Source organism: Drosophila arizonae, chromosome X (genome assembly GCF_054131065.1).
Source record: "Drosophila arizonae isolate 15081-1271.41 chromosome X, UAZ_ARI_1.0, whole genome shotgun sequence".
Classification (NCBI taxonomy): Eukaryota; Metazoa; Arthropoda; class Insecta; order Diptera; family Drosophilidae; genus Drosophila; species Drosophila arizonae.
The window spans coordinates 9,146,451-9,160,640 of record NC_142927.1 but is presented as its reverse complement, the minus strand read 5'-3'; the positions used below and the strand labels follow the sequence as shown (position 1 = coordinate 9,160,640).

Sequence of the window (14,190 nt, the reverse complement as noted above, 5' to 3'; positions counted from 1 at the left end):
CGTGTAAATCAACTTACCATTTTGAACTTGCTCGGGCTCGACATTCGAATTGGATGTGGAATTGGAATTGGAATGGATGCTGCTGATGCTGCTGCTGCTGCTGTTGGTTTGCTCTTGCGATAGCTCGAGACTGTGTCGCGTTTGGCCAAAATAGTGACGTCGATGATGGAAACGTTTGCGCGTCGATGTGCTGTTGGTTGATGCGGCGGCAATTAGGCTAAGTGGCTGCTCCTGTTCCGCCTGACCCTGCGGATCTGGCTCCGGCTCGGGATACGCGGGTGTTGGTGTTGGTGTCGGCGTCGGCGTCGGTGTCGGTGTCGGCGTCGGTGTGGGCGATAGGGGCGCCTGGTGGTCAGTGCGACGTGAGTGCGAGGCGCTCGGACTGAGCGGCGGCACCAAACAACGTTCATCGTCCTGCGCCTTGTGCTGCAGCAAATTCTGTGATTCCAGCAGACGCTGCTGCTGCTGATGCAGGCGATTTTTGATCAAAAATATTTTCGGCATGTTTGCTTAGTTGTTGTTGTTGTGGTTGATATTGATATTGATATTTGTATTGTTGTTGTTGTTGTTGTTGTGGTTATTATTATTATTTATGTTTATTAACACACATACACACACACACATATGAACACAATCACAAACACAGAGACGAACGCGCGCACTTACACACACAGTAAACAAAACACTAATCCAAGTGCGTGTCTGTTTAAAGCTGTGTGTGTGTGTTCTGTTGCCTTAGCTGCTGCTTCTTCTGCTTCTTCGATCAGTTGGGAGATTTGACAAAAAAAATATAGAATTTTTTATATATACAAATATATCTGTATATATATATGGAGCAAATAATATTTTTGGTTGAGCGCGGCTCAGTTTAAAATTTTTTGTGTTTCTTCATAATTTCCAAAGTTTGCTTTCAGTTGCAATCAATCAGATACTGATAGATAGATATATTGCTATATATCTATATTTTACATATGCACTTTGAACAAAAAAAAAAAAGTAAAAAATAAAAAAATTTGTCAAATATATTTTATAAAATATATTTTTTTGTAAATTGTTAATTTCTTGTGCTGGGCAGTTTTTATTTGCAGTCTTTTCAAGAATAATTCTTGATATTTTATACGATTTATTTAACGCGTTTTTTGTTTTTGTGTGTAAATTGTAACCGTTCTTTTATTGTTTGTGTTTCTGTTTTTTATTTTTATTTATTTTTTTGGCAAAGTTATTTGTGGCTGTGTCTGCTGTTTTGCTGTCCAGCGACAAAACACGTGCATTCACAACGCCGGCTCGTCTCTTACTGTATTCAAGCGTTGCCAGCCGCTGAGCAGTTAGGCCAAAGTCAAGCAATACCGCTGCGAAGCGTCACAGCAGCAGCGACAACGGCAGCGGCAACGGCAACGGCAGCAGCAACGGCAGCGACAGCTTCTACAACAAACTCAGTTAGTTTTAGAGGCGAATTCAGGCGAGCAACGCAAAACACCGTAAGCCGCACTTGAAAATACACACAAAGAGAGAGCGAGTGAGAGAGAGAGAGAGAGCAAAAGCAAGAGCAGTCGAGCTCAAGTTCGCTTTCGTCTGTGAGTCAGGGCGAAGACGAACGTGCGCAATGGCTTCGGGTTTAGCTTCGGCTCTGCTGCTGCTCTTGTAACGGCGAACGGTTTTAGACGACTGCTGCTCAGCACCGCTCAGCAGCACCTGAGCCGATGCCGATGCCGTAGCCGATGTTGCCGCTGAGAGAGAGTGAGAGTGTTTTGGAGCTGCGTCGTCTGCTACGATCGTAGCTGTTGTTGTTGTGGCTGTTGCTGTTGCTTGTATTGCCTTTGCTTCATTTCGCTCACATAACGTTTCTCATGCAGTTTTTTTGTTTTTCGCTGCGTCTCTTCTTTTTTTTTTCGCCGCTCTGCGTGTGTGTCTCTCTGTGTGTGCGTATGGATGTGTGTATGTGTGTAGGTCTTGTGTGCGTGCGTGTTTTTCTTGTTGGTTCAGAGTCAAGGTAGAGGTAATGTTTTATCGTCGCTGACGACGCTGCTGTTGTTGTTGCTGTTGCCTGTTGCTCGCTTTGGCCACCGCCGCCGTCGCGTCGCTGCTTTGGCCATTTGCCGGTTGGGATGTTTTACTTGTTTTGTGTGTTTGCGTTTGGCTTGTACTTGTTGTACTTAGAGCTGCTTTAAGTTGCTGTTGTTGCTGTTATGTCTTTGGTCTTGACTCTGAAATAAGCATTTGACTGCAAATGATATAAAAAAAGTACAATTTACTTTTGTACGTAGATTTTACAGCATAATTGTGTTTGTGTCCAATGTTGAGCAGAAACTGTTCTTCATAAGTATATATATATATATATATATATATATATATATATATATATATATATATATATAAAGGTATATATACATGTGAAGATATATATTTTTATATATTCAAAGCAACAGATTTCTAGCTCGAAAAGCTTTAATTAAAAAACCTAAAAATCTTTTAAAAAACTCTGTTAAGTATTCGATGAACAGCTGAAGCAGATAATTGCTGAATAAATATGCATAGATAATTGTAGATAAATATAATTATAAATTAATATAACTATAAATAAATTGTTAAATAAGAAATGGTGTATCTACAATTCTTTTAATGATAAATGAGTTATTTATAAATTTTTAGCTGTAGTTAAAAGTAAAATTAAATAAATGAAATGAATAAAAATTGAATACATGAGTTAATTGAATAATAGAACAAAATAAAAAATTTGAAGAATCTAGCTCTCCTAAGTTCTGAGATCGACGCGTTCGTACATACAGACCACAGGCGCCTTGGTCAGGCATATATAATTTCACATACTTTTAAACATATTCATTATACCCTAAAAATTATACCTATTGTATAATAATTGATCTACAGTTTTTTAATTTAATTATAATTTAATTTTTAACTGTATTAATTTAAAAATGTTTTATTTTGGTGCAAAAAAATTATTTAGTCTAAATTATTTCATATGAATTCTTATGAAATATTTCCCTTAGCCTTATCAATATTTTCATACTTTCCATACTCCATGCTCCATAATCCATATATACACTATTCTATATACTATTTCTCCAAATTATGATATGATATTTGATATGCATACATATTTATATTTATTTCAGTTGACTTTTAATAAACAATAAATATACAGTTTTATTTTGATATAAACTAGCATATAGTGCAGCAAGTTTGTTGCCTAAGTCTTTTGTCTTTTGCACGAGCAAATTATATAACTATATATAGATATAAATGTACGTGTCTACGTACGTACGTCTGTATGTCCGTTCATGAGCATGTTTGTCGTTTAACTTTTGCTGCCAGAGCAAAGTCTGTTTCCATGAGACCCTTTAAGAATTTCATTTCATCATTATCGACAGCAGTCTGTATGCGTGTGTGTGTGTGTGTGTATAGCTACGAAGACGCGTAGATACGCAAGAAGTAGAAGTACAAGAACAGAACGTCAATAAGTACCATATAAGCGAAATTAAACGGCAAAATAGTTGGCAACGCGCCTCGCACTCGCACTCGCTGCGCCTGCCTGTGTATGTGTGCGCGTGTGTGTGAGTGTGTGCGTGTGGGCAATAAAATGAAGAAGCAGCGGCGTTGTCGGCTTGTAATGAGCGCTTAGAACGCGCTTAGAATGGCAATAAGATTGCGGCGAGAGTCGCTGAGAGGCAGTCGCCGCATTTAACATGTATTCTCCCTCATCCTCCCCTTCTTCCTCTCTCTGTCGAGAGTTGGCGCTCTCCAACGTTCTGTCGCCTCTCGCTCTGGCGCACACGAGTGCGAGGGCAACGGCAACTAACGTTATTTCACACACTTTGCTTGCTTCTATACCTAGGTGGCTCTCTCTCTCTGTGTGTGTGTGTCAAGCTGGGCCGTGTGTGATGTAAGCGGTGCACACGAAGCCAATTCGCCGCAGTCGCAGCCGCGCACACCTGTGTGACACACACGCACACCAGAGCAAGTAGCGCGGCGACGTAACAAATTTACAGCTAGCTTTGTAGCTGTGTGCGATAAACATGTGCGGCGAAGAGTACGAGAGAGCCTCGAATAGACATAGAGTGCGAGAGAGAGACGGAGAGTGGGAGAGAGCAAGTCAGTGAGAGAGCACAACTTCATATACCTGTTGGCACTGGCTTTGACTGTGACTCTGACTTTGGCGTCGCGACGCAGCAGTGGCAGTGGCTGCGGCCGAGGCAGCATTTTTAGCTGCGCGCGCTTCTTAAATAATTGTTGTTGCTGTCGTTGTTGTTGCTGTTGCTGTTGCTGTTCCTGCGGCAACTTCACTCTCACTCAAATGCCGCTGCTGCTAAGCCAAATGCAAGTGCTCTGCCCTTTTGCTGCAGCCGCAGAGACAACAGCAAGTGAAAAATCCTGCTAGCTGAGATTTTTCTTTTATATTTATAGAATTTTTTTTTTTTTTGCATTTTCTCTATGCAGTTTTCTAGTGCTTAATGAATTTCAGCTTTTGAATTTAATGAACTGAACTATTAATTCAATTATTAGTTTTATATTTGAACGAAATAATATACATAAATAAATATACAAAATAATATTTAATAGGTACATTTTAATTAAATAATGTAAAAGTTCTTTTTTTTTTTTTAATTTCATTTGAACATATTTATTTAATTTATAAATATTAATATATTATGCACTTTTAGTAATTATTTATTAAAATAATCATTCTTATAAACAACTATCAAAGAAATATGAAAACATATTTTTAAAACTTATCTTTTATATATAATATATATAAATATAAATATATATATGTAATTTTTTAAATTTTTATTATATATATTTTTTAACATATAAATACAATTTTTGTTGTTAATTTTTTTTTTATATATCTTTTATAGATGTTTTGGATGTTTTGTGCAGTTTTTAATTTTCAATTTTGTATATGCGTTTAATGTATATTAAAAATATTAATAAAAATGATTTAATTAATTACAAATAATTATTATTTGTTTACGTATTATACTAATAATAGTTAATAAATATTTATATAATTTTTATTATAAAGAAGTACATTTAGAAATGCAATTCTTATTTGTACATTTTTTCTATTGAATGTTTTCCGTTTTTATATAGTTTGTATTGGCTTTTCTTTATTTATGCACTTTATTTGAAGTGCTTCCTTAATATAATATATTGATTTTTTCCCCTGTTCGGTTTATGACATTCTGCATTTAATCGAATCAAAAACAATATTACTTTTCTTTGGTTTTGTGGGCTTTAGAATTGTATGAGTTCCTTATTCATTGTGTAGGCCTAGGACAGGGTCACACAGATAGCTATGTGTGTGTGTGTGTGAACTTCTTATCGGCCCTCTGTATATTTGTATATATGTGTATATGTATGTATAATTGAATAAATGTTTGTTGTGCACAAGCACACACACACACACACACACACATGCATCTACTCAAACGTAGGCTCTGCTCTTCATAATCGTCATTATTATTATGATTCTTATTAACATTATTATTGTGCGCATAATGATTTTCATTCATTATGCTCTTTGAGCTGTGTCTGTGCGGTAATTGCAGTCTTTAAGAATGTGTGTTTTTTTCGGACTATCTTTCGCTCTCTCTCTTTCTCTTTGTGCTCTCCCTCTCTCGCTCTCTCAGTCCTTTACTCTCTCTTTCGCTCTCATTCCTCTGATCTGGCTATGCGCAGTTTGTTTCCTTTTTGGCTTGTTCTTTGGCTCATTTGCTGCTCTCGCTGCTCTTTCCTCTTCTCTCTGGGTTTTTTTATTGTATTTTTATCTTTATTTGCTCAATTGTCGTCATCGACGGCGACGTGCTCGCCTCTCTTTACTCTCGTTGTTGTTGTTGTTGTTGTTGTTGCCGTTTCGCTAAAATAATGCTAAAGTAAAGTGAAGTAAGAAGAAGTATAAGAAGAAGCACCAGCACCACCAGCAGCCGCAGCAGCGACGGCGGCGGCAAAAAAAAAAAAAAAAAAGTAAATGAAGAGCGGCCGGAATACCTGTTTTACCTGTTTGTATACCTACTAACGTACTAACACTGTTATAGCGGATTCACGGCGCACACGCCTGACAACAACAACAACAACATCAACAGCGGCAACGGCAACGGCAGCAGCAATGCGCTTGAAGACGTCGCAGTCAAGCCCGAGCTCTGCCAGCCCCAAGATGTGCTTCTTCTTGCTCTTTGGCAACCCAGCCCAAGTCGCAGAGACCCCTCCACCCAATCCTCTCCTGCCACGCCACCCCCCAGCGCCTCTCCCCTAACCGAGAGCAGCGCAGCGGCTTGTCCTCGTCTTTGCTTGGCTGCTATTTGTTGTAGTTGTTTTTTTTTTTCGCAAAAAGTTCTTGGACTTTGGTTACATCTTTTGCGTTTGTCGTTTTGGCTTTTGCTTTTGTAAGCCTCTCTGTACCCTTTGCTCTCCATCACAGAGTGCCACCCCCCATTGGCTCTGCTCGGCTCGGCTCGTCCCTGGTTGGCATTTTGACTACATCTTGGCCAAGTTACACACACACACGCACACACACACATACAGAGAGCGTTTCCTTTGGCTCTGGATGCTGTTGCTGTTTGCTGTTGTCGCCGTTGTTCGCCTCTTGTTTGGCTGTTTGTCAGTTGATTTTCCGATCCTCTTTAACCAGACAGCAGAATGTGTTCCCCAATCCAATTGCAATTTACATTCAAAAGATCTGGCAACGCCAGAACTGGGCAACAAATTGACTCAGCAGAGAGATTACACAACACGTAAGATGATGACTTTGTGTGTTGAGTGAGCAGATTTCAGTAATTAAAAATAATATTTTTATAGACATCGATATATGTCAAAATTATTAATAATTAAAAAAAAATAAATAGGCATAAATTTTATACAATTTTTGTATTTAAAAAATTTTTTTTTAAATTTTAGCTTTAAAATAGTTAGGAATTCATAAGATTTCCCTGTTTCGTTATTGTTGCAAAATATTAAATATAAAATATTTTAATATTTATAAAATATATAGACATCAATTTTCTAAATTTTTTTTTTTTAATTTTAGTTTTAAAATAGTCAGATAAGATTTCTCTGTTTCGTTATTGTCGCTTGGAATCTCAGAATGTCAAAATTGAAAGTTATTAAGCATTGCCAAATATTGCCATAAGTTCGGAAAATATTTCCGAAATCTAATGTTATTAGAGACTGATATAAGTAACATGAGTAAGAAATTCTTTTTTCGTAATGGAAAAATCATCTTCTGGATTTAACAATTTCTTTTTTTTTTTTTTTTTTAATTACTTAAAAAAGTTTTTTTTATTTAATTTTTTTATTTGTGTAAAATTCCAGATTAAATTTTTTTTTTCAGTTCAGGAAGTAACGAAGAATATATTAATTTCAATATTATAAAGAGATCATAGATTTCATAGATTAGAAAAAATTATAGATTATTTTCTACTCCCATTCTCTAGAGCTTACTTAGACAAGTTTTAGCAACTTCACTTGCAGATAATTTTTAGAATTTTTTAGAATAGGACGTGGCAAATCGAAGACCGATATTTAAAATATATTTAGCTGACTGAATGGGAGCGATTATTATGTAGTCGATAATTATATACTTGCTGATATCTTATCAATATATTTTGCGCATATATGTTTCGCTCAGACTAAAATGCCTAAAGAACCGTTCACTGTTTGATGTATTATATTGTAAATATAATTTAATGTTTTTTTCAACCTGAAACACCTCACGTCGGGCACATTACAAAATGTTCCTCATCGCACTGTCAACACCTCTTTTTGCTCTGCTTGAAAATATGTTTATAAATATGTACATATACATATATATATAAAATGATAAAAATATATATATATATATATATATATATATATATATATAAAAGCGCATAATGAAAAAATATTTAATTAAAATTGTATGCAAGGTCGAAATTAGTTGGCAACGTGGCCATCAAGTCGAAAAACTTAATTCATAATTCATTTAAAGAGCGCACTACCCTACCCTCAACCGCCCAGTCCCCATTCTGCTCAGAGCCCATCGCTTTTGGTGCTCGTAATGTCGTTGTACCTTCAACAGTTGCGAGACGTTGTGCACGTTTTTGTATTGTTTTTTTTATGTTTATATAAATATATATATATATATATATTTTTTTTTTTTATACATATATATACCTGTTTGCCATATTAATCAGGCTCAGAATGAGCGGGATCATATGGGCACTGCATATGCGTATAGTTTTTGTATTTCGTTTATCTAGTTACTTAGCGATTTTGTATCTTAGTCAGATACTTTTTCCATATATTTGATTTATTTCTTTTTACTGTAAAGACTTAGGAAACAAACTTGAAGTTATTCTTATCTATATCTATCTATTTATATATCTAGATATATGTCTATACATCTGTATATCTATATATATTTATATCTTTATATATATATATATATATATATCTATATCTTAGGACACATACATATATTCCATGGGGCGTTTGCTTTGCATATCTGTTCTACCTCTTCCTCATCTTTTGTTGTGTGTAGGCGTATGCCTGCGCATAACAGGTAGCATACCGCCTCGACAGAGGCGTGGCAGTGGTTACTTAAGCCTTTCGGCTCTTTGACAGTTATACAATAAGGCATCGCACACAAAAGAGAGAGAATGCAGAGATATAACAGATAAACGTCCGCTGTCGATAACAATGCCAATGCAATGCAATGCCAATGCAATGCAACGAAGCCAACAAGTGCAAGTGACAACAAACCGAAATGAAACGAGACGAAACGAAGTGACAACAACAACAACAACCAGAAGATGAGGAGGAAGACCTAAAGATTTTGCTGCTGCTGCTGCTGCTGCTGCTGCTGCAACATTTTCTGCTTAAAAATGTTTTTGCTTTGTTTTTGTGTGAGCTGCGCCGTTGGCAACGCCTTTTTGGCCAGTCGAAGCGAGTTAAGCCTAACAATGGTAACAAGTGCGCGCAAATTGTTGCCTGCCTGCCAGCCAACAACAGCAACAGCAACAGTAACAGCAACAACAATGGATTTACCATTAAACTTTAAATTCAAATTCAAGTTCATGATGAATGTATCACGTGCAGTCGCTCTTTGGCGGTTGTTTTTGTTACTCTTGTATGTGTGTGTGTGTATGTGTGTTTGTATCTGTGTACTTGAATGCGAACACGACAAGCTGCTGCTGCTGTTACTTTTGTTGCTTTTGCTACTTTGGCCGCATTATAAAAAAAAAAAAAAAATAAATAACTTGAGTTTTTTTTTTTGTTGCTCTTACTGCGCTACGTTAAGTAATTGGCATTAGCTAAGGAAATCGTTAGCTTAAAATTTTTTTAGCTTAAAATTGACTGTTAATGCGAGCGATTCTATAATTCTCATATAGATGGTAAAATTAGCTAAAATTGGATATGTAAAGTTAAATTTAGTTGCTTGATCATTTTCAAATCAAATATATACTGTAAATATACTGAACTGTTACTATGTTATTATGCTACTATTATACAATACTAAATTTATTTTATACTTAACAACTGTTATACTAAAATCTGTACTTTATTACTGTAGTACTATGATATATTTCTATATAGCATACTATACTATCTATCTATATCTATACTACTACTATTACTACTACTACTACTACTACTATTACTAATACTACTACTACTACTATTAATACTACTACTGTTACTACTACTATTACTACTACTATTACTACTACTATTACTACTACTACTACTACTACAACTATTACTACTACTACTACTACTACTACTACTACTACTACTACTACTACTACTACTATTTCTACTACTATTACTACTACTACTATTACTACTGTTAAATTATACCACACTTCTATAGTACCTCTATAGTACTATTACTACTTATACTATCTACTACTACTACTATCTATTACTACTATCTACTACTATTATCTACTACTACTATATCTACGTCAAGGGGACTTATCGCGATTTTCGATTTTTAATAGTATAATATTTTATGTTTACTTAACTATGCCACTGTTATACTATGCTATAAGTGTATTGCTGTCATACTATTTTATATTAATGCTGTTATAATATTTAAAAAATGTATTAATTTTTTAGATGTAGGAGAAAAAGTTTATCTATGTCACACCGTATTACCTAACTCATGTGTGTGTGTGAAATCAGCTGAATATTAATGAATGTCTTAATTTTTCACAGATTATTCTTACATCAGCGGCCGATTTGTTATGGCTTCACGCATGGCTACGCCAAGAAAAATATCCTAATAACGACTTTTAGTTAATAAATATAAATGCTTTAACATTCATATAGAATTTGCGGCCAACAATGGGCTACAGGGTATTAACTAGCCATGCAGTAATCACAATTAGCTTCACTTGTTGCCGAGTTGACTTCTTGCTTTATCTTAAGCTTTTTTTTATGGCTGCTTTTTGTTGGGTCTTTGTTTATCTTTTTTTTTTTTTGGCTATTTTTTTTTTTTTTTCTTTTTTGAGTTGAACACTTGAACAATTTTTGCGTTCGAGTTCTGTTGTTATTGTTGCGGCTGTTGCTGTGGTTGCTGTTGTTGTTGCTGTTGTTATTGTTGTTGCTGTGGTTGTGTTTTCTTTTTCTGTGTAACTTTTACATCATACTCGCACTGAGTCTGAGCTACTTGAACACTTTTCTCGCTCTATAAGCTATTTGCTAGACTTTTTCTCTTTTACTCTTACACTGCTTGATTTTAAATACCCTGTAAGGTATACGAGTTTGGAGTGGTATGATAAGAAAAATGAGCAAGCTTATGTATACAAATTGTGGTCTATATAAGTGATAAGGACTTCAAAATTCTAATTTGATAATTAAATTTTGAGTTACTTTTATAGATGCCTATTATATTTAAATTCTTCTGATTTTATAAAAATCCAACAACACTGCCAAATATCAAATTGAATTACATATATTGTGTTCGAAATTGATCGATAACGCAACATTTATCGATAACTGATCGTTATTCACCTATTTTAGAAAATATTTGCAAATCTTTGGCTTTCGTAATTATTATTATTATTTTTATTTTATTTTTAAAATGAAATATTGGAATATATAAAAAATAAATTTCCATCGATATATTATATTTAATAACATTCTACTGCAGGTTAATTTATACTTTCGATTTTTTGTATAAAAATATGAATAGAATTTAATCGATAAATGGAATTGGATTAATATTTATTTAGTTAATGAATAATTCTTTGCTTTGGCTTTAATAACCATAAAACATATTAATAAATATCCAGCATCAATCGATTATATTAATCGAGCTCAAATTAAATCGGCGCTAAATATTTTCTACTACAGGGTATTTACGAGACTCTATTCGCATTCGCCTGAGATCTCTTTATTTTTTGCCTTCTTTTCATTGGGAACTTATATAACTTTCGTCTAGCTTCTGGCAACAATTATGCAATGAGCCAGAGAAGCGCAGGAGAACAGCTATGAGGGCTATCAAATCGAGTATCTAAAGAGGCACGCGGTAGGCGAGGGGCAGAAGGGCGGCGCGTTTGCGTTTGGGGAGGTCGTTCGGCTGGTCGGTCTGGTCGGGTTGGTCGGTTGGTCGGTTGGTCGGTCTAGCTTTTAATGTTCAAGGTAATTTGAAATTAAAAAACATTAACTCTGATCTTGAGTTTACATAATATAATATCGTATAAAGTATGCGCGCGCACACACAAAGTTAATTGAACTTCGTTAACGTTTAGCACTTGAAAATTGTATTAAATCGCAAATTTCCTGTCAGCTAGGGCTTCCGCTCTGATATTATGTATATATTTATATAAATGCTTATACATACATATAGTATATGTATGTAGATCAATATAAATCTTGGGCAGCTTATTGTGACACTCGCAGCATCATCAATAGGGCTCTGCTGCACAGATAATGGCTACTAATAGCCCTAATGCCTCATAATGAGGCTCTCTGCAATAAGAGAGACGTCAACACGCTGCACCGCAGGGCGTCTGATTGATAAAAAAAAAGAAAAGAAAAAGAATCCAAAAATGTATATCGAACAAAACTTGGAACTTAAACTAAAGCTGAAGCTCGACTCGGTTTGGCTCGGCTCGACGAGCGCAGAGCCCTTCATTCATGATACCAAGTGGAAGAAAGAACGCGCTTTGGTTCTGGCGTTGGGGGTTTTCCCCTTCTACTGCTTTGAAATGATAAATGCGATCGGTTAGCAGCTCCGACTGCATTCACAGCGCTCCCAAACAAATACAAATCCGAAAGAAAACAACAAATAACAAATAGCACAAAATGAAGTCAAGACCGAGATGTTAATGCTTATTTAGTGGACAAGTTCTTCTCTCTATTCATTCTATGAATGAATAGGCGCAGGAATATGGGATCAAAGAGACGCTTAAGACTTAAATTCTGACTTATCAATTCACAATTGACTAAAGGTTCAAGCGTGTGTGTGTGCGTGTGTGTGTGTTGAAACCGTGCTGATTTTTGTTTGTAAATTCATTGAGAATTAACGAAAAGAGGCGTGGCGGAGTATATAGATTTGTGATCAGCTTGAATAGGCAAGCTGCTTAAATTTGTCTGTCCATCTGTGCTTATGTAAAAAAGCGTCGATATGGGCCTCTATAAGACTTTAAAAGAATCAAATTTTATTTCTTTTGGCAAAAGCATTTTCATATATTCATGTTGCAAACGAACTGCAGTTAATTAAGCATTTTTGATTGTGATCTTTAGACTAGTTGGTCAATGGGCATTTAGTTTTTTTTTGTTTTTTTGTTTAAGAGTTGTATATTATCAGCTTAGAGCTATTATTATATTATTCTGGTGTTAAGCAAATAACTAATAATTAGTTAACAAGGCTAGCACAGCTTGATAAAACTGTCACATGCCGGACATGGCTAGATCAACACAGCTCGTCACTCTGATCAATGAATATTTGTCTAAAATATATTAAATTATCAATATATCGATATTTTTTGTATAAAATACAATATATTTCTTTTGCTTGAATATCGAATATTAGTTTTAGTTATTTTTGATATATTTGAGTGACAAGTGAACCAAGCAAAAAGTACAAAAATTGAATATGGTAAAAACAAATTATTCCGTCTTTAAAAATGCAACATCCAAATGTAATTTGTGCCTTAAAGTAATAAAAACAAGTGACTAACACATCAGATATGGCGTCGTATATGAAAAAAAAAGCTATGATAGTTTTGTGTACCGAATACTGGAGTTAAGCGGTCTTCATCATATAAATAACAAATACTTGTTCTTATTATTCTTGTTTTTTTTTTTTTTTTTTTGTCGTATTATAAATTTATAGTGGGAAAAAAGTTCTAATATCAAATATCTTATATGACATATATATGATTTTTTTTTCAAAACTTAAAATATCCTCGGTACGATATTTTAAAAGTATTCGACTTACATTTCCAGAAAACCTTAATCTGATTTCGCATTTTCAATGTCAAGCTAGCTAATAAAGCTAGCAAATTTATTTAGTTAAAAAAGAAAGCGCATAATAGAATCAGTTGCAATTATGTAAGTTAAAAGAAATATTGTATAAAGTTATTAGAGCTTTATCAATAATATTTGCGATCTATCAAGCTAGCAAATCTATCAAATTTGCAAAGCCAACAAGGCCAGCAATAGGCTACTCAAAAACACAATGAGAGCGCCAATCATCTTGGTGATAATATAATAAATAATAATATAAATATTTCCTAGAATATATTTCAAAAAAAAAAAAAAAACTTTAGCAAAACTTTAGCTAGCAACGATGAGTGTTTTTTTTTTTTTTTTTTTTTCTAAAAAGATTCTCAGGAAAATTCAAGCACTTGAGAGTCAACGCGGACTTGGCTTATCAGCTTAGCTTCTTTTATTGCTCAGCTTTCGATTCATTCTAAATATGCATATACATATATATGCACACAGATATGTATATATACATCGACTTGGACATATTTTCGGAAGTTCATTCTTTTTGGGCAGCTGCATGTGGATGGCATTTTCTATGTGCGCTTTGTTAACAGTTTTCTTTCTTTCTGTCGATATATATATATTGTTTTTTTTTTTTTTTCGTTTTAATAAGAGTGACATTTGCCTATCAGCTGCGCTTCGTGTAATATTTATGTGGCATTTTGTCACCGCGCTCTGTCGTCCCATTTGCTG

At 34.8% G+C, this 14,190-nt stretch overlaps 2 protein-coding genes across 5 annotated transcripts in view; one reads left to right on the top strand and one right to left on the bottom strand.

The window, feature by feature from the left end:
* Window positions 1-1,358, bottom strand: part of ovo (transcriptional regulator ovo) — a 34,210-nt gene extending 32,852 nt beyond the window's left edge. The window contains exon 1 of one of the 3 annotated variants that reach the window (XM_089473744.1): window positions 18-1,358. In XM_089473744.1, the coding sequence (XP_089329870.1) occupies window positions 18-504 (487 nt within the window). In that variant the 5' untranslated portion in view covers window positions 505-1,358. The remainder of the gene's footprint in view (window positions 1-17) is intronic. The other 2 variants (XM_089473742.1, XM_089473743.1) reach the window with 2 other exon arrangements.
* The window catches only part of LOC149267861 (uncharacterized), a 77,910-nt gene that overhangs the window by 23,342 nt on the left and 40,378 nt on the right, over window positions 1-14,190 (top strand). The window lies entirely within an intron of this gene.